Consider the following 24,321-nt stretch of genomic DNA (forward strand, 5'->3'; position numbering starts at 1 on the left):
TTAAGAAAGATAAAAGTCCAAAGATATGCAGGTTAGGTGGATTGAATCATAGAACCCTACAGTGCAGAAGGAGGCCATTCAGCCCATCAAGTCTGCACCAACCACAATCCCACCCAGGCCGTATCCCCATAACCCCATGCATTTATCCTAGCTAGTCTCCCTGACACTAAGGGGCAATTCAGCATAGCCAGTCAACCTACCTGCACATCTTTGGACTATGGGAGGAAACCAAAGAACCCAGAGGAAACAGTTCAGGCCTCGCAGACACAGGGAGAACATGCAAACTCCACACAGGTAGTGACCCGAGTTGAACCTGGATCCCCGGTGCTGTGAGGCAGCAATGCAAACAACTGTGCCACTGTGTCACCCTATGTCACAACGTCACAAGTTGGCTTACATTAACATAGCAATTACTGTGAAAATCCTGTAGTCGCCATGCTCTGGCACACTCCACAAAGGAGCATTTAGTGCGGCCAATGCACCTAACCAATACGTCTTTCAGACTGTAGGAGCAAACCAAAGCACCCGGATGGAAACCCACACAGACACAGGGAGAGTGTGCAGTCTCCACACAGACAGTGACCTGAGGCCGGGAATCGAACCCGGGCCCCTGGCACTGTGAGGCAGCAGTTGAAGCAGCAGGTTTCCTCCCGCTGCCCGCATTGGCCATGGTCAACTGTCCCAGGGTATTTTGGCTCAGGGGAACGAGTGGGATAAATGTGTGGGGTAATGGGTGAGAGTCAGTGCAGGCTCGATGGAACGTAGAACATTACGGCGCAGTACAGGCCCTTCAGCCCTCGATGCTGCGCCGACCTGTGAAACCAATCTAAAGTCCATCTAACCAACACTATTCCAATATCATGCATATGTTTATCATCCAATGACCCTTTAAATGCCCTTATAGAATACAGAACATTACAGCGCAGTGGGCTGAATGGCCTCATGCTGTGCTTGGGGATTCTCTCTCAGTGACTCAGTTGTTGTTGTAGATTTACCTGAGTGGGGGCGGGGCTTCACCTGAGCCGCTTCCGGATTGGCTGAGCCGCCTGTCAGTCAGAGCGGTGCCGTCCCGGATGTGAGCGGGAGACAGAGACAACCTGGACCCGGAACCTTGGGACACCTGCACCAGGACAACCCGGACCCGGGGGACCGGGACACCGGCACCAGGACAACCCGGACCCGGGGGAACTGGGACACCGGCACCAGGACAACCAGGACAACCCGGACCCGGGGGACCGGGACACCGGCACCGGGACAACCCGGACCCGAGGGACCGGGACACCGGCACCAGGACAACCCGGACCCGGGGGAACTGGGACACCGGCACCGGGACACCCCGGAACCTCGGGACACCGGCACCAGGACAACCCGGACCCGGGGGAACTGGGACACCGACACCGGCACCGGGACACCCCGGAACCTCGGGACACCGGCACCAGGACAACCCGGACCGGAATCCCGGAACGCCCAGGCCCAGCGCGGAGCCCCGGACCCGGCAATGCGGAGCCCCCAGCGGCTCCCCGAACCCCCGGGCGGCTGGGCCGAGCCGGGCGGCCCGCGGGCCTGCGGCCTCCTCCCGTGCCTGAGGAAAGCGGCCGTGGTGGCGGCGCATGTGAGCGCGGTGGCTGCGAGCGTCTACCTGGGGACCCTGAGCCGGCTGGGGACCAGTGAGTACCGGGGAGGGGAAGTCATAGAGTCCCTGCAGGGCTGGAGGCCATTCAGCCCATCGTATATTTACTGGCAGCAATCCCAGGCCCTATCCCCATAACTCCATGCATTTCATAGAATCCCTGTACTGTTGTTCGTCCATCGTCATCCATGAGGACCTCGACACCATTAGTTATTTTGAGGCTGGTTGCAGTGTGTCCGGAGATGACTGATCAGGGTCAATTCGGGCACGGAATGACCTGGCACGTATCGGACAGACTTGTGTAGACGCTGTAGTTGTTGTACTGTTGGCTCTGGGCTTGTGCTTAAGTTGTGCTTCAGCAATACACCTTGCTTTGTGAGCTTGACAGCCCTTGTGGATGAGGCAGCGCCGGGTGGGACAGTTCCGTGCCAGTGTTTCCCAGGTGGTCGTGTTAACATCAGGCGACGTTGGAGTCCTTGAGTGTGTCTTTGTAATGTTTCTTCTGCCTTTCCGGCAGAGGGTTCCCCAAAAAGGAGCTGCTTGGGTATGCGCTCGTCTGGCATACAGATGACATGACCTGCCCACCGGGTCTGTGCTCACATCAGCAGTGTGTGGACCAATGGTAGACTTGCTCTAGAGAGAACTTCAGTGTCTGGTACTTTGTCTTGTCATCTGATGTGTAATATTCTGCGAAGACAAGTCATGTGGAGCTGATTGAGCTGTCTTGCATGCCTTCACAGTCCACGTTTCACAGGCATACAGGAGGGTAGTGAGTACCATTTCATAGAAGCCTTACAGTGCCGAAGGAGGCCATTTGGCCCGTTGAGTCTACACCGTCCACAATCCTGCTCTGGCCCTATCCCCATAACCCCACATGTATACCTTTGTTAATTCCCCTGACACCAAGGTCAATTTATCAAGACCAGTCAACTTATTCTGCACGTTTTCTGACTGTGGGAGAAAGTCAGAGCACCCAGAGGAAACCCATGCAGACACAGGGAGAATGTGCAAACTCCACACAGACAGCGACACGAGGCTGGAATTGAACCCGGGTCCCTGGCACCGTGAGGCAGCAGTACTAACCACTGTGCGCATTTACCCTAGCTAATCTCCCTGACATTAGGGTTAGTTTAGCATGGCCTATCCACCTAACCCACACATTTTCGAATTGTGGGAGGAAACCGGAGCACCCGGAGGAAACCGATGGGGAAAATGTGCAAACTCCTCACAGACAGTGAGCCAAGCCAGGACTCGAACCTGGGTCCCTGGCGCCATGAGGCAGCAGTGCTAACTGTTCTGCCACTTAACTAGGGCTGGAGGGGTGGGATAGAGAGGGGGGTTGACATGGAGAGTGGCTGCTGATGGTGCACAGTGGGGCTAACGGCAGAGAGAGGGGCTTAACTGGGGGAATGTGTAATGTGGAGAAGAGTGTGGGAATCAACTGTATGTAACATCATCATCATCTCGGATAATTAAAAAGTGGGCACTAAGTACTTGCCTTGCCAATCATGCCCACATCCTGATAATGAATTAAAAAGAAAGGTTCCAGTTTCCAATCCTGCCCTTTATCCCTTTTTGAATCAATATGTGGAACTGGAGGTGGGGGTGATAGCCAAGAGGGGATGGAACAGAGGGAATAAAAGGAGTTTGAGTAAAGCTCCCTGAACATTGTCCCCCTGGATACAGCATGGGTCAGGTCCAAATTAAAACTCCTTTCTAATAGGCAACTTGGCAAACTCTGGAAGCACTTTCCTACTTCAGCAGTGAGATCTTTCCAAATTCCATGTGCCGTCTCATGCCACTCCCAGCTAATGGAGAGTGCTCTATTGTGTAATTGTCTGCTCACAAACACTTCACTCAGGCCAGGAAGTTTAAAGGAGATAAAGAAGGCACTCCCACTCTCAGCCTGGGCTGATTCAGTTGCAGGCTGGGAAGGAAGTAAATTATTGGTATTGTCATTGGATTAGTAATCCAAAGACCCTGGGTAATGCTGTGGGGAATTTGGTTCAGATCCCACCGCGGCAGGTGGTGAAATTTGAATTCGATAAAAGTTTTGAATTAAAAGTTTAATTATGACCATGAATTGCTCTAAAAACTTAACCTGTTCACTGATGTCCTTTAGGGAAGGAAATCAGTCGTCTTTACTTGGTCTGGCCTACGTGTGACTCCAGATCCACAGCAATGTGGTTGGCTCTTAAATGCCCCCTCAAGGACAATTACAGATGGGCAATAAACGCTGACCCAGCAAGCAATGCTCACATCCCATGCAAGAATTAAAAACAAGATTCTTGTTCCGTTTCCACCGCTGTTCAGTGTGCCAAGAGCAGCATCAACTGCTGATCAGAGCCCAGAATAGTGTGTGGTGTCTAATCAGTGTTTTTCATGACACATCATCATAACATATTTTATTCTGGATTGGCCTTGGTGCGATACTCGTAATGTTCACCATCTGAATATTTGCTCTTTTCCAGGCCTTTTCTCCTGGCACCCAGCCTGCATGGCTATAGCAGTAAGTAGCATTAAAATACTTTGAAATACAAATAACTTTAACAAGAATTCTTTATATATTGATGAATTTACTGTGAATTTCTTTTGCGAGCAGTTTTCGCAAAAGTGTTCCTGACTTTTTTCAGCAAAGATGTCCCAAAATCTTGGATCACTCATGAAGCTTCAATCCTGTCCCCATTCTGAGTCAGGAACTTTGCAGGATAAACCAAAAGCTAAATCCTTTAAGGAGGCAATGACAGTGCTACTTTTCCAAGCTCAATTCAAACTTGGCAAACCAAGGAATAAGTACAAGCAGATTGATGTTACTTATGGATTGAAGTCCGGACATATAGGGCTTGTGGCCTGCAGGGTGCCACAGTAATACTTGGTGTTTCAAAAACCACTGTTTGAATGGACTGCCTGTATAAATTGCTCACACTCACCTGAACTATGGAGGTGCTGAAAAATGTCATCATTAGCAGGAGGATTTAACCACATAACGACAATTTGAGATGGGTGGTTTCCATTATAAACGTGGGTGTAAGAATTTCTAATTGAAGTATTGTAGGGCAAGAATGTTTGGCATTAAAATGAGAGCTCGTTGCATCTGTGCATCTAACTTCATTTGAAGACTGAACTTAGTCTTCCTTGACTAAAGTTTAAAGCTTGTTTATTAGCATCGCAAATAGGCTTACATTAACACTGCAATGAAGTTACTGTGATAATCCCCTAGTCGTCACACTCTGGCGCCTGTTCAGGTACACTGAAGGAGAATTTAGCATGGCCAATACACCTAACAAGCATGTCTTTCAGATTGAGAGAGAAAACCGGATCTCCCCAAGTAAGCCCACACAGACATGGGGAGAACATGCAAACTACGCACAGTCACCCAAGCTGGGAATCAAACCTGGGTCCTTGGCACTGTGAGGCAGCAGTGCTAACTGCTTGCCACTGTGCCGCCAAACCCATCCACCTCTCTACTTTTCCTCCCTAGACCCTTACACCTCTCTGTCTTCCCTCCTTTATGATGCTCCTTAAACCTACTTCTTTGACAAAGCTTTTGGTCACCTTTGCTAGTGTGTGGTTTTGTCAAAGTTTGTTTCATAAAGCTTCAGCGAAGTGTATTAGGACTTTATGCTGCATTAAAGCCATTATATAAATGGAACTTGTGGTGTTGCACTTGCAGAACAATAAGATGCAGTGGTTTAAAATAAAAATTGACACTCAGGAGCAGTGTGATGAGACTGGCAACTGTGATACTAATAGTCTAAGTAAGTGCCTTGTTTAGTTTGGATTGTGGGAGAAATCCAGGAATTGTTGAAATTATCCCCCGGACTTTGGTGGGGGGAGGTGGGTGGATGGGTGACTCTGGTTGTGAGGGGATTGGAGTAACAAGAACAAGGAAGTCCTGCTACAGTTGTAAGCAGTTTTGTTGAGACTGCACCTGGAGTATTGTGTGCAATTTTGGTCTTCGTGTCTAAGGAAGAATATACTTGTGTTGGGAGCAATACAACAAAACTGGCTGCTGGATGAGAGACTGCGTAAATTGGACCTGAACTCTGCAGAGTTTAAAAATGAAAGAGGTGATTGAAAGATTCTGAAGGCGCTCAATAGGCTAGAGGTTGTTTGCCCTGGTTGAGGAATCTGGTAAGAAGTCTCACAACACCAGGTTAAAGTCCAACAGGTTTATTTATTTATGCTACCAAATAAACCTGTTGACTTTAACCTGGTGTTGTGAGAGTTTTTTCTGTGCTTACCCCAGTTCAACACTGGCATCTCCACATTATGAGGAATCTAGAACATGGGGGCATAGTTTCATGATAAGAGGGTGAGAATTTTCTTCACTTAAATGCATCTTTGTAATTGTTTACCTCATCTTTTTGTGGATAATCCATTGTTGAGTATATTTAAGGCTGAAATAAACAGATTTTTGGTTTCTCAGAATCGAGGGATGTAGGGTGCGAGTAAGAAAGTGGAGTTGAGACAGGAGATCGACCTTGATTGTATTGAAGCTCAAATCACAGGATTGTTACGTTGCAGAAGAAGGTTATTCAGCCCATCATACCTGCACTAGAAGGAGCCACCTGCTCTTATTATGTTCTTAGTCTGCTCAGAGTAATTCATTGCCTGAAGTGGTTTAAAACATCTTGGCATGCACATGAACTGTTTTCATACTATGAGTGCTGAGCTTCCAGCACCAACTCCATAAGAACAGCTCTTCCTATCATTTTCAATCTCGGATGCTAACCTGGATTCAGTGAAGCTGTTTTCCTCCCCAAAAGAAAACCACCTCAGTTGTCAGCCTCGATGATTTCTACAGATGTCCCGTAGAGTGTCAGCTAAATGTGTGAAAGATGTGCATTGCATGACAGTAGTGCAGGGACGTACTTCTGAAGCTGTATAAGGCTCTGGTCAGACCCCATTTTGTAAGCTGTTCTGGACCCCGTATCTAAGGAAAGGTGTGCTGGCCTTGGAAAGGGTCCAGAGGAGATTCACAAGAATGATCCCTGGAATGAAAAGCTTGTCATATGAGGGACAGTTGAGGACTCTGGATCTATACTCTTTGGAGTTTAAAAGGATGAGGGGGGGATCTTATTGAAACTTAGAGGATACTGCGAGGCCTGGATAGAGTGGATGTGGAGAGGATATTTCTCCTAGTAGGAAAAACTAGAACCAGAGGGTACAACCTCAGGCTAAAGGGATGATCCTTTAAAGCAGATGAGGAGGAATTTCTTCAGCCAGACAGTGGTTGAATCTGTGGAACTGTTTGCCATAGAAGGCTGTGGAGGCCAGATTGTTGAGTTTCTTTAAGACAGAGTTTGGTTCTTGATTAATAAGGGGATCATGAGTTATGGGGAAAAGGCAGGAATGTGGGGATGAGAAAAATATCAGCCATGATTGAATGGCGGAGCAGACTCGATGGGCTGAGTGGCCTAATTCTGCTCCTACGTGTTATGGTATGAATCTGGTACGCTCTTTTAAAAGCAGCTGTAACAGACCATGGTGCTTTTTCCTTAGGAGAGCGACTTGTGTTTTTTATTTGTCACTGAATGCTCATTTCTTTGGTTTCCATAAATTATGGGCACATTGCATATGGACAAAAGCAGCTTTTTGCTTTCACCATATTGGACTGCGTAGACTTAATCATACAGCAGTTTGATATACCTGTGTGTTCATGGATTTATGACACCTTGAAAACTGGCTCTTTCACACCATGGAGAAGCATATGCCAGCTGAGTTTTCCTGACTCCTCTTCAAGACAACGGTGGTACCTGTGTAGATATGGAACACTTTTCCAAAGAGATGGCTTAGTTTCTTCCTTCGAAAGAGAGAGATGCTGCTGTATTACCTGGGGATCTTTAATTTATTATTGTTACATGTATTAGCATACAGTGAAAAGTATTGTTTCTTGGGCGCTACATAGACAAAGCATTCCGTTCATAGAGAAAGAAAGACAAAAGTGCAGAATGTAGTGTTACAGTCAAAGCTAGGGTGTAGAGAAAGATCAACTTAATGCGAGGTAAGTCCATTCAAAAGTCTGATGGCAGCAGGGAAGAAGCTGTTCTTGAGCTGGTTGGTACGTGACCTCAGACTTTTGTATCTTTTTTCCGACGGAAGATGTGAGATCATTAGTGCAGTTTGCTGATGGTCACAGATGTGGGTTATGAAGCTCCTGAACCGGCATGGCAGCACCAATCCTACCAGTGTGCTCTGGTTTTGACAACAAACACATTCGGAACATGAGCATTATCACAGGAACTGCTGCTGCTCCAGCACTGCGAGAGTTAAGTGATCTTGTGCCTTCCACCCGAGCACAGAAGAACTAAAAATGAGCAGAGAAAAATATATTAATTGTCGTGGTTTAACAATTAATTTCATAAGATTAGATAATGAAATACTCAATTTGTGTTGGCGTTTCAGTTTACTAAAGGCCGCAGTGGCAAGCTTTCCCTTGGTGAAAGCAAAACTGTTAAAATTTTCTTCCTCACTCTAGGTAGCTGTTATTGGCAAGTGGAAAACATCTTCTGCATAATTTGTGTACTTTCTGAACATAGAAATAGTCGACATGTAGCTGTAAGTAGCTGCCTTGCTGGGTCGTTGAATGAGCACCGATTTCGATTGTCATTCATTGCTGATCTGGCCAGTTTCGGGCAGCACCATGTCGCTGGTCCTAGACTAGTGAAGGGAAAGCAACTGGATTTTCCCACTCATGACCACTATCAGTAATTCATAGAACCCACAGAATCCCTACAGTGCAGAAGGAGTCCATTCAGCCTCTCCGACAGAGCATCCCAGCCAGGCCCTATATCCTTAATTTACCCCGTTAATCCCCCTAATCTACACATCTTGGGACATTAAGGAGCAATTTAGCAACCTAACCTGCACATCTTTGAACTGTGGGAGGAAACCAGAGCAACCGGGGGAAACGCAGGCAGACAGGGAGAATGTACACGCACAATCACACAAGGCCGGAATTGAACCCAGGTTCCTGGTGCTGAGAGGGAGCAGTGCTACCCACTGTGCCACCATGCACATTTGAAACTTGTGGGTACGTGTTCAGGACAGTAATAGTCTTTGCCAGTGATAGCCTGCTGCTGAGTTGCTTACTAATTTTCATTTATGTAGGATGGCACATGATGAATGACCACTTGTCCAAAGTACCAGACAACTGGAAGTGTTCTTGGGCACAACTTCTCCATACAGACTTCCTCCCATTCTACTCCATGTAATCCTATCAACATATCTGACTGTGGCTCTGCTTTGGGAGGTGGTCCACCAGTCGACATTTGACCCCATTGAGCTGAGATATTTTCCAGTTATCTTTTGAAGGTGGAAGTTTATACAAAATAAATTCACATTCAGAATTTTTTCTGTAACCTTGAGAACCATTTCCAATTCAGTTAGATCCATGTCGGGAGAGAGCAACTTCTTGTACACCTATGACTGTGGCCAACTTCCCCTCCAACTCAGTTTTCAAGTTTGCTGATGATGCCACCATAGTGGGTTGAATCTCAAACAATGATGAGATGGAGTACAGGAATGAGATAGAGAATCTGGTGAACTGATGTGATGATAATCTCGCTCTCAATGTCAGTAAAACGAAGAAAATAGTCATCAACTTCAGGAAGCGTGGTGGAAGATATGCTCCTTTCTATATCAATGGAGTCAAAGTGGAAATGGTTGAGAACTTCAGGTTTCTAGATGTGCAGATCACTACCAACCCGTCCTGGTCTCACCATGCAGACGCTATAGTTAAGAAAGCCCACCAACACCTTTACTTTCTCAGAAGACTAAGGAAATTTGGCATATTCACCACAACTTTCTCCAACTTTTACAGATGCACCTTAAAAAGCATTCTTTCTGGTTGTAGCAGCTTGGTATGGCTTCTGCCCTGTCCAACACTGCAAAAATGATGAAGGATTGTGCATGTAGCCCAGTCATGCAAACTCGTCTCCCATCCACTCTTCACTTCCTGCTGCATCAGAAAAGCAGCCTGCATAGTCAAGGAATCTACTCCAGACATACTCCCTTGCACCTTCTTCCATCAGGACCAACCAACTTAACAGCTTCTACCCTGTTGCCATCAGACATTTGAATGGACCTACCTCATAATAAGAACATAAGAAATAGGAGCAGGAGTAGGCCATCTAGCCCCTCAAGCCTGCCCCGCCATTCAGTAAGATTATGGCTGATCTGAAGTGGCTCATTCCACTTTCCTGCTTTCTCCCCATAACCCTTAATTCCCTTGCCTACCAAAAACCTATCTACCCGTGTCTTAAATATATTTAGCGAGGTAGCTTCCACCACTTCAACGGGCAGAGAATTCCAGAGATTCACCACCCTTTTGAGTGAAGAAGTTCCTCCTCAACTCCGTTCTAAACTGCCCCTCCAGTTCCACTATGGTGGCATCAAACTGACCCTAGTTATGACTGTAACATTCTCTATGTATGGTATGCTTTGTATTCCATTCAAGAAACAAGACTTTTCATTGTATACTAATACATGTGACAATAAATCAAATCAGACCAACTGGTTCAGGAATATTTCACTAACATGACATTTTAAACATCTTTAAAGGTTTGAATTTATACATTACCTCATCAAATCTCAACTCTTCATATGTAATGAAGTATTTGAAATGTTCCTGAGATGTAATACTGAGACATGCAAAGTTTGGTGTACTGTGAAGTCTTTGACAAGTTACTGCACAGTAGGTTATTGCATAAGGTTAAATTTCACAGGATTCAGGGTGAAGTAGCCAAATGGGTACAAAATTGGCTGGATGACAGAAGACAGAGGGTGGGTGTGGAGGGTTATTTTTCAAACTTGGAAGAAAGGGATGGTTAGGAAGTGAATTCTAGAGTTTGGGGTATACACAGCTGAAGGCACAGTTGCCAATAGTGTGGTGGTGATAGTCAAAGATGCTCAAGGGATAAGAATTATAACAATGGTGTGCCAGTCTGAACCCATGACCACCTGTCTGTGGAGTAGTGTTGAAGTTGAATTGCATTGATGAATATGTCTTTTTTTTTTCCAGGTCTGTTTCTGTATGACAGAAGCCATTCTGACTTTATCTCAGGACAGTTCACCCTTCTTCTTTTGTTCAATTAAAGCAAAGGTACGAATTCACTGGATGATGCAGGTCTTTGCCACAATCTTTGGGTCAATTGGTCTTGTCTTCATCGTCTCCAGCAAGAACATCTCTGAGTCTCCACACCTCACCTCATGGCACAGTATCCTGGGAGTAGGGACTGTGATCGCGGTCTGTGGCCAGCTGCTGTGTGGTCTCTGCCTCCTGTTTCCAAAGTTAATTAACACCTACTCTGTGGCCAGGCTGCGACTTTACCATGCTACATGTGGCCTGGTGGCATACCTGATGGCCACGGCTACAGTGGTGCTGGGTCTGTGCTCGGATTGGTTCAAAGCCCAGGTTAACGGGATTTTGTGGTACTTTTTCCTGATCGTTCCACTGATTCCAGCTCTCGTCATCATGAACCAAATCAACAATGGTTACCTCTCCAAGAAGAAGATAGAGATTTAATGTGTCAGTGTTGACTATCGATAATTGTCATGGGCCGTTCGCATAATATCTCGATTCTGTCAAGTAAAGATTAGTCTGAAATCTGATATGAAGCTGGCAGAGTAGTTCAGTAATTGATTGGTCTGGGCAAATGGCTTTTTTCTTTTGGACAAAAGCTTTGTAGAAAAAAAAACCTTTTGACTTTTGCTCTCTTTTCACTCTGAATTCCAAAACTGGCTAGCAAGAGGGCCATGGAAGCAGCTTGGAATGTTGTCTTATTGCAGCTTGCTGCTCAGCGCAGGCTCCAGTAATCGCAAGTAGAATTTTTAATAGGCACAATTGGTATGAAATAATGAGGATCAGGTGGATATAAATGTACGTTCTTGTGTACAAATCTGCTCGTGCAGCGCTGCTGTGAATTGAGAAGGTAACTATATATGGTTGATGCCCCTGGTCAGTGTTATGGAACAATTCATTGACACTTTTGGTACAAGATGTGCATTGCGAAGTCTTGCATATCTCTCACACACCCTAGCAGGGCAAGGGGAGAGGGAATCCATGACCCTTCGGTTTATTATGATGCACTGGTTGTCAAAATGCAGAAAATATTATTTAAAATCGTAAAGTGCAGCAACGTATCTTCTGATGTAAATTTATTTTTATATTTTTAATGTATAACTTAACGGTGCTGATGGAAATGCTTTTGACTATAATTAATTTAATTATATAACTCTGAAGGTGGGTGCTAGGGAAGCGATGATGTATCGAAAATTATTTTTTTAGGGTTATTGCAAGCTAAATGACAAGGCTGGATTTCATTTTGCTTTCTCTGCTTCTTTGGGTAACAGATAAGGCTTGTGATCTGTCACTGTGTGACAGCCCAGAATTTTTATACTCTTATCATGGCTGCTCTTTTGTGGCATGAATTATTTTTCAAATTTAAGATTTAAAAGAAAATTATGATCCACTATTACAAATAACGCTAATAGAAGCTCAAAATCAAACACCGGAATCAGCTGGATAATTGGAAAAACATCACCAGCCATCGTCTAATATTCTAACTGAATAGAGAATTCAGTCCGTCAGTCCAAGTATTGCAATATGTTCATGCTGCTGCCCAGGAATTCTGGATATCCAAGGACTGAGTTACAAGTTGGATCTAATCAAAGGGCTGAGGGGGAGTTTATGTATAGAATAATGGAAAGCTGGGAATAAGTAACGGGTTGGAATCCAATCAGGGGTCATGCCGCTGGTTTATATATAAACCTAGGGAATGATTTACAGATTGGATTGTCTAAATTGCATGCTCATTTCATACCACATTCAATTAAATGAGTCAATGGCCAGACAACAATAGTATTTGTTGGGATGTATCAAGTCATTAATTATAGAGTCTAATATCTGTGCGCTGCTAAAATCACAGACTGACAGCAGTTTGCAAGGAGCACCTGTCACTCACTGTTCCTGATGCAAACTGATGTCTTTATGGGAGCCCTAAATACGGACTCATTCCAGTTGATGATGAGTTCAAGTAGCACCGGCATTGACCCTGATTTCATTCCGATATGCCGAGCTGGATGGACAGTGGGAATGCTGCAACTGTTAGGGTTGAGTAAATTTTAGGGGTTGGGTTGAAAGGGCAAAGATCTGAACTTCAGTCGTGCTATCTTTATTTGTATGTAAAGGCACTTGATTTTGGCAGCGTAAGTGTGATCACCAAAGTGTACCTTGTTAATGACCAGAGTATTTGTGAAAGTCTTGCTGTGGCTGTATAGGGCATTGGTGAGGCCGCAGCTGGAGTACTGTGTGCAGTTTTGGGTGCCGTACTTACGTAAGGATATTTTGGCCTTGGAGGGAGTGCAGAGGAGGTTTACTAGGCTGATACAGGAGTTGAGGGGGTTGAGCTATGAGGAGAGGCTGAATAAACTAAGCTTGTACTCGTTAGAGTTTAGAAGAATGAGGGGAGATCTCATTGAGACATATATGATGATGAATGGGATGGATAGGATAGAGGTGGAGAGACTCTTCCCGCTCAGAAAGGACAGTAGGACTAGGGGGCACAGCCTCAAGATAAAGGGGGGGCGGTTTAGAACGGAGTTGAGGAAGAATTTCTTCACTCAAAGGGTGGTGAATCTCTGGAATTCTCTGCCCGTTGAAGTGGTGGAGGCTACCTCGCTAAATATTTTTAAGAAGCGGGTTGATGGGTTTTTGATAAGAGAGGGGATTAAGGGTTATGGGGAGAGGGCGGGAATGTGGAACTGAGCCACGACAGATCAGCCATGATCTTATTGAATGGCAGGGCAGGCTCGAAGGGCTAGATGGCCTACTCCCGCTCCTATTTCTTATGTTCTTAAGTTGTGAGATCAGTGTCCTAGATGACCAAGGATTTTTTGTCAATCACTCTACAAATGACTTTATTTTGTACTTTGCTACTTGAATGTTTTGTATATTTAGCTTCAAGTGTTTAACTTGGTTCCAAAGATGACAATGTTGCAGTGTGTAAAACAAAATTGAAGTCTCGGTTCTGATCTGGCTTCGAACAGATTGCACCAGAGTGGAATTTTTGATCTTCTTTTATTCTGCTAGCTCAGTAATTTCATGTCAGGCATTGTTGGAGATGGAACCTGAATTAACCACCATGGCAAAAGCCAAGTCCATTTTACTTTCCTGTACGTTGAAGAAATCTTTTAACCTGAGAGGGGGCTTCGTTCTGTTACAGTATCGATTTTCTGGCACTAGAGGGTGACGTTTCACAGTATTTTAAACTGAGCTATGATGGGCTGTACAGAACTGTCATTTTACCCTTACTTAAAACACTGCAATAAAAGTCTCTTTCTTTTCACTCTGAGTAATGGGGACACTACAAAAATCACAACTACTTAAAAATCATGTGCAGAGACCATAAGACATAGGAGCAGAATTAGGCCACTCGGCCCATCAAATCTGCTCCGCCATTCAATCATGACGATATTTTTCTCATCCCCGTTCTCCTGCCTTTCCCCCATAACCACGATCTCCTTATTAATCAAGAACCTATCTATCTCTTGTCTTAAAGACACACAATGACCTGGCCTTCACAGACTTCTGCGGTAAACAGATTTACCACTCTCTGGCTGAAGAAATTCCTCCTTATCTCTATCTCTGTTTTAAAGGATTGTCCCTTTAGCCTGAGGTTGTGCCCTCTGGTTCTAGTTTTTCCTAGTAGTGGAAACATCCTCTTCACGTCCGCTCTATCTCGGCTTCGCAGTATCCTGTAAGTTTCAGTAAGATTCCCCCTCCTCCTTCTGAACTCCAAAGAGTACAGACCCAGAGTCCTCAAGCATTCCTCATACCACAAGCAGTTCACTCCAGGGATTCAGAGAATGGATATTGAAACAGATCTGAAGTTTGGTTGGGTTTTCAAGCTGACTTTTCATTGCCACTTATTAAACCTTTGTCAATGTTTCTTTGCTTTACCTGCTATCATTCTCCACCCCCCCTCCCCCAATAATCTAAAGGCCCCTTGGTTCTGTAAAGTACTGGCATTGGTACCCTATAATCCTGATTGAAATTAACTTTGCAATGCAACCCTAAAATGTACAACAGTGTTGTTGGCATCTAAACAGGCAGATGTTTGGGTTGGGGCTCATTCTGAGTTGCCAGTATTTAAATAAATAACACCAACTGTACTTCGTGTCATGAGCAAGCTTGTTTTCAACTTTTCTTTCTCTTAAATTGGAGTACCTCCGTACAGCGAATAATGATAATGTGGGGTAATATGTATGTATAAAGGACATGAAGCCTGTAACACCACAAAGGCAGCTGGTCCAGTTATAAGCATCTGTGTTAAAAGACAATGCAGGCAGACAAGCCATGTAAATACCAATTTTTATAATGTGCTGTTTGAATGCCAGGGTCTTTAGTTGAACTGTTGAATTGTGTTCATTTTGATTGCTATGTGACCTCTGACAGTGTAGCACTTCTTCAATAAGGCACCAGCTTGTCAGCCTGGATTATGTAGTGTACACTCTCTGTTCAGTTCTAAAATGACAAGAATTGCAAAAGAAAGAGGTCATTTAGCCAATTTTAATCCAATCAACCTGAATGGCCCCTAATCTTTCTGCCCTTTCATCCTTGAGCAGCATCCAGTTGCACTGTAAATGGGTCCAGTGTTTTCACCTGCACCCCTCTCTTTAGAAGTCTATTTGCAAGTTGACATGAGCAGAAGTATGATTTGAATATTAATGCAAAGTTCAAGCTCTCCCCTCCCACTGTGCTTCCTGCTAACTCAAACTCCAGTGAGTTATTCAGCTTGTATGACTTACTCTATTTCAACTGCCTCAAAGATAACAATTTAATTTCTTTTTAAATTTGCAGTCTGTCATTTTCCCAGCCACCTGTTCGTTCCTCTGTATACCCTTCAGTGAATAATTGAGCCATACAACCAGGGAGGTGACTCGCTCAGATATGCGTTTTGTATCCTGGATCCCGGCTCAAATGATGACCTTTTGAAACAGCCACAGTCACGCTAGCACTCTCATACTTTGTCCATATGCAGTGACCCCGCAGAAAGATCAGGCATTTGATGTTGAGTGGAGACAGAATCAAGATCAGCTGTGATGCCACTTGTCACGTAGCCCACTTGAACTGAACCCTTTTTGGGAATTTCCTGAGAAGTAAGAACTACACACTTGCAGCTATTCAGTGCGAGTACCCTGGAGGCAGCAGAACAGATCGCGCCCCCCCCCCCCCCGCTTCCTTTCTGATGTATGATGCTATACCATTTAGGAATAAAATGTAGCCCCATGTATTTGCCCCTCTAATTCCCCCAACCTTCACATCTTTGCATACTAAGGGCCAATTTAGCATGGCCAATCCACTAAACCTGCACATTTTTGGGATGTGGGAGGAAAGCAGAACACCCGGAGTAAACGCACACAAACACATGGCGAGCATGCAGACTCTGCACAGTCACCCAAGGCTGGAATTGAACATGGGTCCCAGGTGCTGAGAGGCAACAGTGCTAACCACTGTGCCACCATGCCACTACCAAAAAGCAGTGGCTACTCGGAAGTTGGCAGAGGGTGTGTGGGTTACACCCAGTGGAAGTATTCAAGACTGAGATTGATGTTAGGGCCGGGGTATGATGAAAATGATTCCCAATTTTTAAGTCAAGTGGCAAGGACAAATTTGCAAAACCCAGCTTTTGAGAGAGTTTCACTTAGTGTTGAGCCTAACTCATCTAGTTTACAAGAAATAAAAGTTTACAATTGTTTTGAAGTAGAAAAGGATCAGGTTCAATCCTTGATTGGGCAGGGTGTTAATTATTATTTTAAAAATCAGCAAAACAGGTTCCCAGTTTGTGATTTTGTACAGTTATCAAGGTACACCCTCTGAAATTAGTTGCCCTTGAGGAAGTAGCTAAATTAATTCAGCAAGGTTAAGGGGTGCAACTTTATTTAATGTTTATTTATTAATCACAAGTAAGCCTTACATTAACACTGCAATGAAGTTACTATGAAATTCCCCTAGCTGCTGCAGTCCGGTGCCTGCTTGGATCAGTGCACCTAACCAGCACGTCTTTCAGACTGGGAGGAAACCAGAGCACCCAGAGGAAACCCACACAGACACAGGAGAACGTGCAAACCTCGCACAGACAGTACCCAAGCCTAGAATTGAACCTGGGACCTCGGCGCTGTGAAGCAGCAGCGCTAATCACTGTGCTACCAAAAAAGACTGAAATACTTTATATTGTGCTAGAACAAAGAACAGTAGAGTGTATGAGCAGGCCCTTCGGCCCTCCAAGCCTGCGCCGATCACGATGCCTGCCTAAGCTGAATACTGGCTGATTGTATGATTCACACTTGGGTTAATTAGCTCTAAATTATTTCAGCACTCCATGTTCCTTGCAATACCAAGAGGTGGAGTGGGCCATTCAGCCTCTTATGTCTAGTTTGTTGTTCACCTGGGTGCTTGCTTTGTAATTGGGACAGGAGCCAGGCAGTCACCCAGCAGCCGCCCCCGCCCCCCCCATCTCAGTCACAAGTGTGAATGGAAACCATGCCCCAGGGTGAACTCCATTCTAGATAATTACACAGTGTAATATTGCCGAGTACTGGTTAGTGCAGTCAGACTCCCTTTGAGTGTTTAATCCTTTTAGCTGCTGGCCTCCTAACCCTTGTGCTATTGATCACTAACACTTATTATCTTGTGTTTGTTGTGATCAGTGAATAGATGGTGCAATCTTCGCAATGGCATGATCACCACGCAGCCTGCAACCCTGGAAGAAATAGAATGCAATTTCCCTTTTATTATTCATTTTATCGGTGGTTTCAAGAATGGAACTGGGACCATGTTTAAATAGTAAAATGTGTAGTACTTTAACCTTAAAGAACGGTTTGATCAATGTCATGCTAAGGTCTGGAGCAGCAGCTTTCTACATGGGCATCTCCTGCCTGTTTGCACATTACCAGCCTAAACTGGTGATCCAGGTGTTGATGTGATATTAAATCAGCTTTTTATATTCTGACTTTTTAAATAGTCGGAAAGTTTTTAATTTCGGGAGAATGGGTGACCCCAGGAGAGGAAGATAAGAAATCAGACCAGGGGAATGACGGAAAATATTTGAAGTAGCTCTGCTGTAACACCTTGCTCTGCCGTCTGTTGTATCTAACACATGTCTCTGCAATGAAGAAATAAAATGAACGCGTGCAATGGCCCACTGTATGAACAGTATTCAACAAACAAATACAGAAGCAAAATAGTAATGCTGGAAAAACTGAAATAAAAGACAGAATATACCTAAAATACTTAGTAGGTTAGGCGTCACCTGAAGAGAGAGCGAGGGTTCACATTTCAAGTCGAGGATTCTGTTCTGATGAAGGTTTATCATTGACCAGAAATGTTACCTCCTCAGATGCTGCTTGACCTGAGTGTTTCTGCCGTTGTATGTTTGTATTCCAGTGATCACGCATCTGCAGTGCGTGCGTTTGTGATGGGAAATGGCACCCAGTGATCTGTTAATTCTTTTCTATCTGCTGAAGGGTTGTTCATTTTGGATGTAATAAATCCTTTGTACTGTGAATCAGGACATCAGCTGTCCATTCAACATGACCAGGCTTAGACAGTTATTCTCATTGCCCATATCATAATGTAATGAGTGTTGCTCACACTGAGGCAGGTTCTAGTTCACTGTATATTTACGGATTCCAAATGTTTTATGATGCTCTATTCCTGGAGGAGTGTTTGAAGCTCACTCAGTTGCTGAAAGTGCTACTGAAATTAAATTTTAAAAATTCATCAAACCTCAAGGTTAATAGAATTCCTCCTCCCTTGCCCACACCCTCACTGACCCTACCAATCTGCTGATAGACAAGATTAAGTAGAATAGGCATGGACTTTGCCAAATAGCCCTGGTTCTGTGCTATAAATATTTATTAAGGCAGCATGGTGGCACAGTGGTTAGCACTGCTGCCTCACAGCGCCAGGGACCCGGGTTCAATTCCTGGCTTGGTCACTGTTTTGTGGAGTTTGCATGTTCTCCCAGTGTCTGCGTGGTTTCCTCTGAGTGCTCCGGTTTCCTCCCACAGTCCAAAAGACATGCTGGTTAGAGGCATTGGCCTTGCTAAATTCTCCCTCAGTTTACCTGAACAGGTGCCAGAGTGTGGCGACTGGGGGATTTTCAGTGTAACTTCATTGCAGTGTTAATACAAACCTACTTATGACACTAATAAATACATTTTAAAACTTTTATTAGACCAAATGAAATGGAAGCCCCTTGAGCCTGCTGTACCATTTAGTAAAATTGTGGATGATTTGATTAGCCTCGACTCCACTTCCCTGTCTGTCCCCCACAACCCTCGACTTCCTCGTCAATCAGAAATTTCTGATTCAGCCTTGAATATATTCAATGACTGAGCCTCTTGCTGTCTGTGGAAGAGAATTCCAAAGGCAACTGATCCTCAGAAAAAAAAGCCCTCCTCATCTCTGTCTTAAATGGGAGATCTCTTATTTTTAAATTATACCTCCAGTTCTAGCTGCTCCCATGAGAGGAAACATCAACTCAGCATCCACCAAGTTCTCTCAATCTTTGATGTTTCAAAAAAAGCACCTTCTAATCTTCTCAAACCTACTCAACCTTTCCTCACAAGACATTGCCTTTGTTGTGGTGGCATCCTTCCAGCTAACTGCAGGTTACAATTGTTTATTCATGATTCAAGCATGGAGGGAACTGCTCCAGAGAAACCTCTGAAGCAGCACTTTCCAATGCAGCTCGGAGCTCTAATACAGTTCTCACAGGGAGAGCATTCTACTACAGCTCTCTCTACCAAATCACACATACAGACTGTTTATAGGTTAGTCAGTACACAGAACATTGTTTAATTTCTAACCTTGTCTTATTATATCTTTCACCCAAAGCTTGGTTATTATCTCCTAGCTAGACATTGCTCTTCTAACAAATAAACAACCTTGCTGTCAAGTTCTGTTCATAGGTCTTTGAGGTAGAGCATTTGATAAGCGTATACTTTGTATTGCAGGAGTGTTAGCGCTGTTCCCCCTTTTACTAATTTATTAATCACCCTTGCACCTTTATCCCATGAATTGGCCGAGTGAATCATCTCTGATACCCCAGGGGTCGGTGCTGGGGCCTCAGCTATTTACCATTTATATAGATGATCTGGAGGAGGGAACCGAGTGTATGGTGTTGAAATTTGCTGATGACACCAAGATTGGTGGAAAGGCAAATTGTGCGGAGGGTGTGGAGAGTCTACAGAAGGATCTAGATAGGCTGGGTGAATGGGCCAGGAACTGGCAAATGGAATTTAATGTTGGCAAGTGCGAGGTGGTCCACTTTGGTAGGAATAATGGTAGGAAGGACTATTACTTACGTGGCGAAAAACTGCAGCAGGCGACGGTGCAGAGGGACCTCGGGGTCCTTGTGCATGAGTCGCAAAAACCCAGCTTGCAGGTGCAGCAGGTGGTCAGGAAGGCGAATGGGATGCTGGCCTTCATAGCGAGGGGGAATGAATATAAAAGTAGGGAGGTCTTGCTGCGGCTGTATAGGGCATCGGTGAGGCCGCAGCTGAAGTACTGTGTGCAGTTTTGGGCGCCGTACTTACGCAAGGATATTTTGGCCTTGGAGGGAGTGCAGAGGAGGTTTACTAGGCTGATGCCGGAGTTGAGGGGGTTGAGCTATGAGGAGAGGCTGAATAAACTAGGCTTGTACTCGTTAGAGTTTAGAAGAATGAGGGGAGATGTCATTGAGACGTATAAGATGATGAATGGGATGGATAGGATAGAGGTGGAGAGACTCTTCCCGCTCAGAAAGGATAGCAGGACTAGGGGGCACAGCCTCAAGATAAAGGGGGGGCGGTTTAGAACAGAGTTGAGGAGGAACTTCTTCACTCAAAGGGTGGTGAATCTCTGGAATTCTCTGCCCGTTGAAGTGGTGGAGGCTACCTCGCTAAATATTTTTAAGACGCGGGTTGATGGGTTTTTGATAGGAGAGGGGATTAAGGGTTATGGGGAGAGGGCGGGAATGTGGAACTGAGCCACGACAGATCAGCCATGATCTTATTGAATGGCGGGGCAGGCTTGAAGGGCTAGATGGCCTACTCCTGCTCCTATTTCTTATGTTCTTATGAATTGCTTCCAATACAAGTATATCTTTAAGTATGAAGACTAAAGCTGTACACAGTATCTCAGGTGCAGTCTCTTACTGGTATGTGTAGTTTATCAAATTTCTCTAGTATTCAATCCCCCCTTCAATAAAGGATAATATTCCATTTACTTTATTAATTACTTGCTGAGCCTGCATGATAACTTTTTGTGATATGGGCACAAGGATGCCCAGATCCCATTGTACTGCAGACTTCTGCCGTCTCCATTTAGATAAGATTCTGCTTTTCTATTCCTGCTAAAGTGGACAATCTGGAATGAAGAATAGGCTGATGACCATGAAACCGTTGTCGATTGTCAGGAAAACCCATCTGGTTCACTAATGTCCTTTAGGGAAGGAAATCTGCCAGTCTTACCTGGTCTGGCCTACGTGTGACTCCAGACCCACGGCAATGTGGTTGATTCTCCACTGTCCTCTGAGGAAGGGCAACTAGGGATGGGCAATAAATGCTGGCCAGCCAGCAGTGCACGTGACCCATGAATGGATTTTAAAAAAGTGAATGTGTTTTTGGTAGTGTTAGCCACAGCTCCCTGGTCCCCTTCAGATAGTGAGCGCCATTGTGTCCTGCTGCTTAGCACTCTCGATGGGCATGTGGTTTTAACTCTCTATTTACTATCTCGCCCAAAAGAAAGGATCTCCTGATGTGCAGCACTCCATGGTAATGAGCTGGAGTGTGAGCCTAGATTTATGTCCTACTTGCTGCAAGTGTTGGATGTGGTGTGAGAATTTCTTCATATTATCGGTTTGGTTTCTGATGAGTTTTTAAACTTTACTGTAAGTTACTGCCACTCTAATCTGCCAAGTTGCGAACTTGGCTTGTGTTGTACAATCATGCATTGAAATGAAATTCCACTGAAACCATCAATAAAGGGAATTGAGTGATTTATGTATTTTGCACTACTCATTCTTTAAAATGAGCTATATTAATAAAGAATATTTTGGGCATTTGAACATTGGCACAGAAGTGTTTCCTTTTGGATGCTTTGCTTCCAATGCCATCTCAAGGGTCACATGACAGCTTATAACATTACAACACAGAAGGAGGTCATTCAATCCATCTTGTCAATGCATTAATTCTCCCAATGTTTATGAGGTCAGGAAAAAGTCACCTCATTAACAGAAGGCTATCACACCACTAAGGGCAAATCTCAGGCTGGTTGTAAGATTACGTGAGCATAAAAATCAAGGCTTGTTTGCCTGTGCAGTCGTGAGGGAAAGATGCACTGTCAAAAGGGTCGTCCTTTGAATGAGATGTTAAACCCGTCCTCTTGGGTAGACACAAAAGATTCCATGTTAGCAGAACGAAGAAAAATGGGGAATTTTCCCATGGTCCTGGTCAACAATTGGCTGCAAGGCGCTTTGAGATGATTTGATTTGGTTTATTTTTGTCGTATGTATTAGTATACAGTAAGAGTATTGTTTCTTGTGCACTATACAGACAAAGAACATAAGAACATAAGAAATAGGAGCAGGAGTAGGCCATCTAGCCCTTTGAGCCTGCCCCGCCATTCAATAAGATCATGGCTGATGTGTCGTGTCTCAGTTCCACATTCCCGCCCTCTCCCCATAACCCTTAATCCCCTCGCCTATCAAAAACCTATCAACCTGCGTCTTAAATATATTTAGCGAGGCAGCCTCCACCACTTCAATGGGCAGAGAATTCCAGAGATTCACCACCCTTTGAGTGAAGAAGTTCCTCCTCAACTCCATTCTAAACCGCCCCCCCTTTATCTTGAGGCTGTGCCCTCTAGTCCTACTGTCCTTTCTGAGCGGGAAGAGCCTCTCCACCTCTATCCTATCCATCCCATTCATCATCTTATACGTCTCATACGTAAAGCATATTGTTCATAGAGAAGGAGACAGCGCAGAAAGTAGTTTTACAGTCATAGCTAGGATATAGAGAAAGATCAACTTAATATGAGGTAGGTCCATTCAAAATTCTGATGTGAACAGGGAAGTAGTCGTTCCTGAGTCACCTACAGATTGAAAGGTTCCCTCAGTAGCCAACCACAAGCACCCGGAGAGGAAGAATAATGTAAGCTAAATAAAATAAAGACCTAGTTTCTGTCAGATTTTTTCCTGACAACATGATGTCCCAACTTGCTTCACAGCCAATGATATACCGTGTGAAGTATCATCACCACATTACTGTGGTTATGAAAAAAAACACACAGCAATCTGCCAAGGGTTTTTGTGACATTGATTAAGAAATAATTACTGGCTCGCTACCAGGAGATCTGCCCTACTCTTACTTGAATTGTGCCATTGCGTCTTTCACATTTATCTGAGAGGGCCAATGGGAGCTTCAGTTTAATCCCTCAGCCGAGAGTTGGCAGCTCTGTTGGTGCAGGATTCCCTCAGGAACTGCTCCATGTGCCAAACTGGGATTATATATTCAACTCTAGAGCAGGATTGGACCCCACAACCATCTGATCCAGAGGACAAGAGTTATTCGTTAAACCAGACCTGCATGGGTAGGCTGACCCTGGTTTGGTGCTTCTCCTGTCTCAGAAATGTGACAATTCTTCATCCTTAGTAAACCTTCTCATTTTGCGTGAGGAGAGAGTTTGTTAAACTATTTGGTACAGAGCTGTCGATGTTTCATTCAAGTTCAAGGTTCAGCCTATGGACCCTCCATATCCCTTTAATGCATCATGAGATCTCCATGTTTTTCATAGAAACTTCTGGACCAGATGGAGGCCATTCAGCCATCATGTCTGCGCTGGCTCTTTGTAAGAACAGTCATCCTTAGTCCTACATTCCCATTTTCTCCCTTTATGTTCCTTATCTACTCAACTCTTTTTAAAAATATTGAATCAATTTCCTTTTCAAATAGGTCTGGTGAAAAATGTTTCATCTCCATTCTAAACCTTTTGCAAATGATTTTTAATCGATGCTCTTTGATTATTGGCCCGCTTGCCAGCGGGAATCATTTTCTCACCTCTTATCTATCAAAGCCTTTCATCATCGTGACCTCTGTGAGGTCACCTCTCAACTTTCTCATCCAGTAAGAAGTCTCACAACATCAGGTTAAAGTCCAACAGGATTATTTGGGAGCTTTGGAGAATGAGCTTTTGGAGCACTGCTCCTTCATTGAGTGAGTGAAGAGTTGTGTTCACAAACAGGGCATATTTAAACACAAACTCAATTACAAGATAATGGTTGGAATGCGAGTCTCAATAGGTAATTACATCTTTCCAGGTGTAGACAATGCAAGTGAAAAGACGGTTAATCACAGATTAAAGAGGTGTGAATTGTCTCAAGCCAGGACAGTTAGTAAGATTTTGCAAGCCCAGGCAAGTCGTGTTGGTTACAGATAGTGTGATATGAACCCAAGATCCCAGTTGAGGTTGTTTTCACGTGTGTGGAACTTGGCGATCAGTCTCTGCTCAGCGATTCTGCATTGTCGTATGTCCTGAAGGCTGCCTTGGAGAAAGCTTACCCGAAGATCAGAGGCTGAATGCCCGTGACTGCTGAAGTGTTCTCCGACAGGAAGGGAATATTCCTGTCTGGTGATTGTCAAGC

At 44.5% G+C, this 24,321-nt stretch overlaps 2 protein-coding genes across 2 annotated transcripts in view; one reads left to right on the forward strand and one right to left on the reverse strand.

The window, feature by feature from the left end:
• The first annotated feature begins 1,407 nt into the window (after positions 1 to 1,407).
• LOC145356798 (putative transmembrane reductase CYB561D1) lies at positions 1,408 to 13,353 on the forward strand. Its single transcript, XM_080209673.1, has 3 exons — positions 1,408 to 1,667; positions 4,102 to 4,139; positions 10,656 to 13,353. Exons 1-3 carry the CDS (start codon positions 1,499 to 1,501, stop codon positions 11,157 to 11,159), a joined length of 711 nt encoding a protein of 236 aa, XP_080065799.1. The 5' UTR covers positions 1,408 to 1,498; the 3' UTR covers positions 11,160 to 13,353.
• The window catches only part of amigo1 (adhesion molecule with Ig-like domain 1), a 44,916-nt gene continuing 28,055 nt past the window's right edge, over positions 7,461 to 24,321 (reverse strand). The window contains exon 2 of the mRNA XM_080209672.1: positions 7,461 to 7,940. The gene's annotated coding sequence lies outside the window, so the exon portion shown is untranslated. The remainder of the gene's footprint in view (positions 7,941 to 24,321) is intronic.

Source organism: Carcharhinus amblyrhynchos, chromosome 22 (genome assembly GCF_965287045.1).
Source record: "Carcharhinus amblyrhynchos chromosome 22, sCarAmb.v2.hapA, whole genome shotgun sequence".
Lineage (NCBI taxonomy): Eukaryota > Metazoa > Chordata > Chondrichthyes > Carcharhiniformes > Carcharhinidae > Carcharhinus > Carcharhinus amblyrhynchos.

What these genes read in the sequence shown, in the direction of transcription:
- LOC145356798 (XM_080209673.1), top strand. Translation starts at nt 1,499, where the DNA reads ATGCGGAGCCCCCAGCGGCTCCCCGAACCCCCGGGCGGCTGGGCCGAG. An exon ending in CCTGAGCCGGCTGGGGACCA is followed by an intron (nt 1,668 to 4,101) that starts GTGAGTACCGGG and finishes GCTCTTTTCCAG; the next exon opens with GCCTTTTCTCCTGGCACCCA. An exon ending in CAGCCTGCATGGCTATAGCA is followed by an intron (nt 4,140 to 10,655) that starts GTAAGTAGCATT and finishes TTTTTTTTCCAG; the next exon opens with GTCTGTTTCTGTATGACAGA.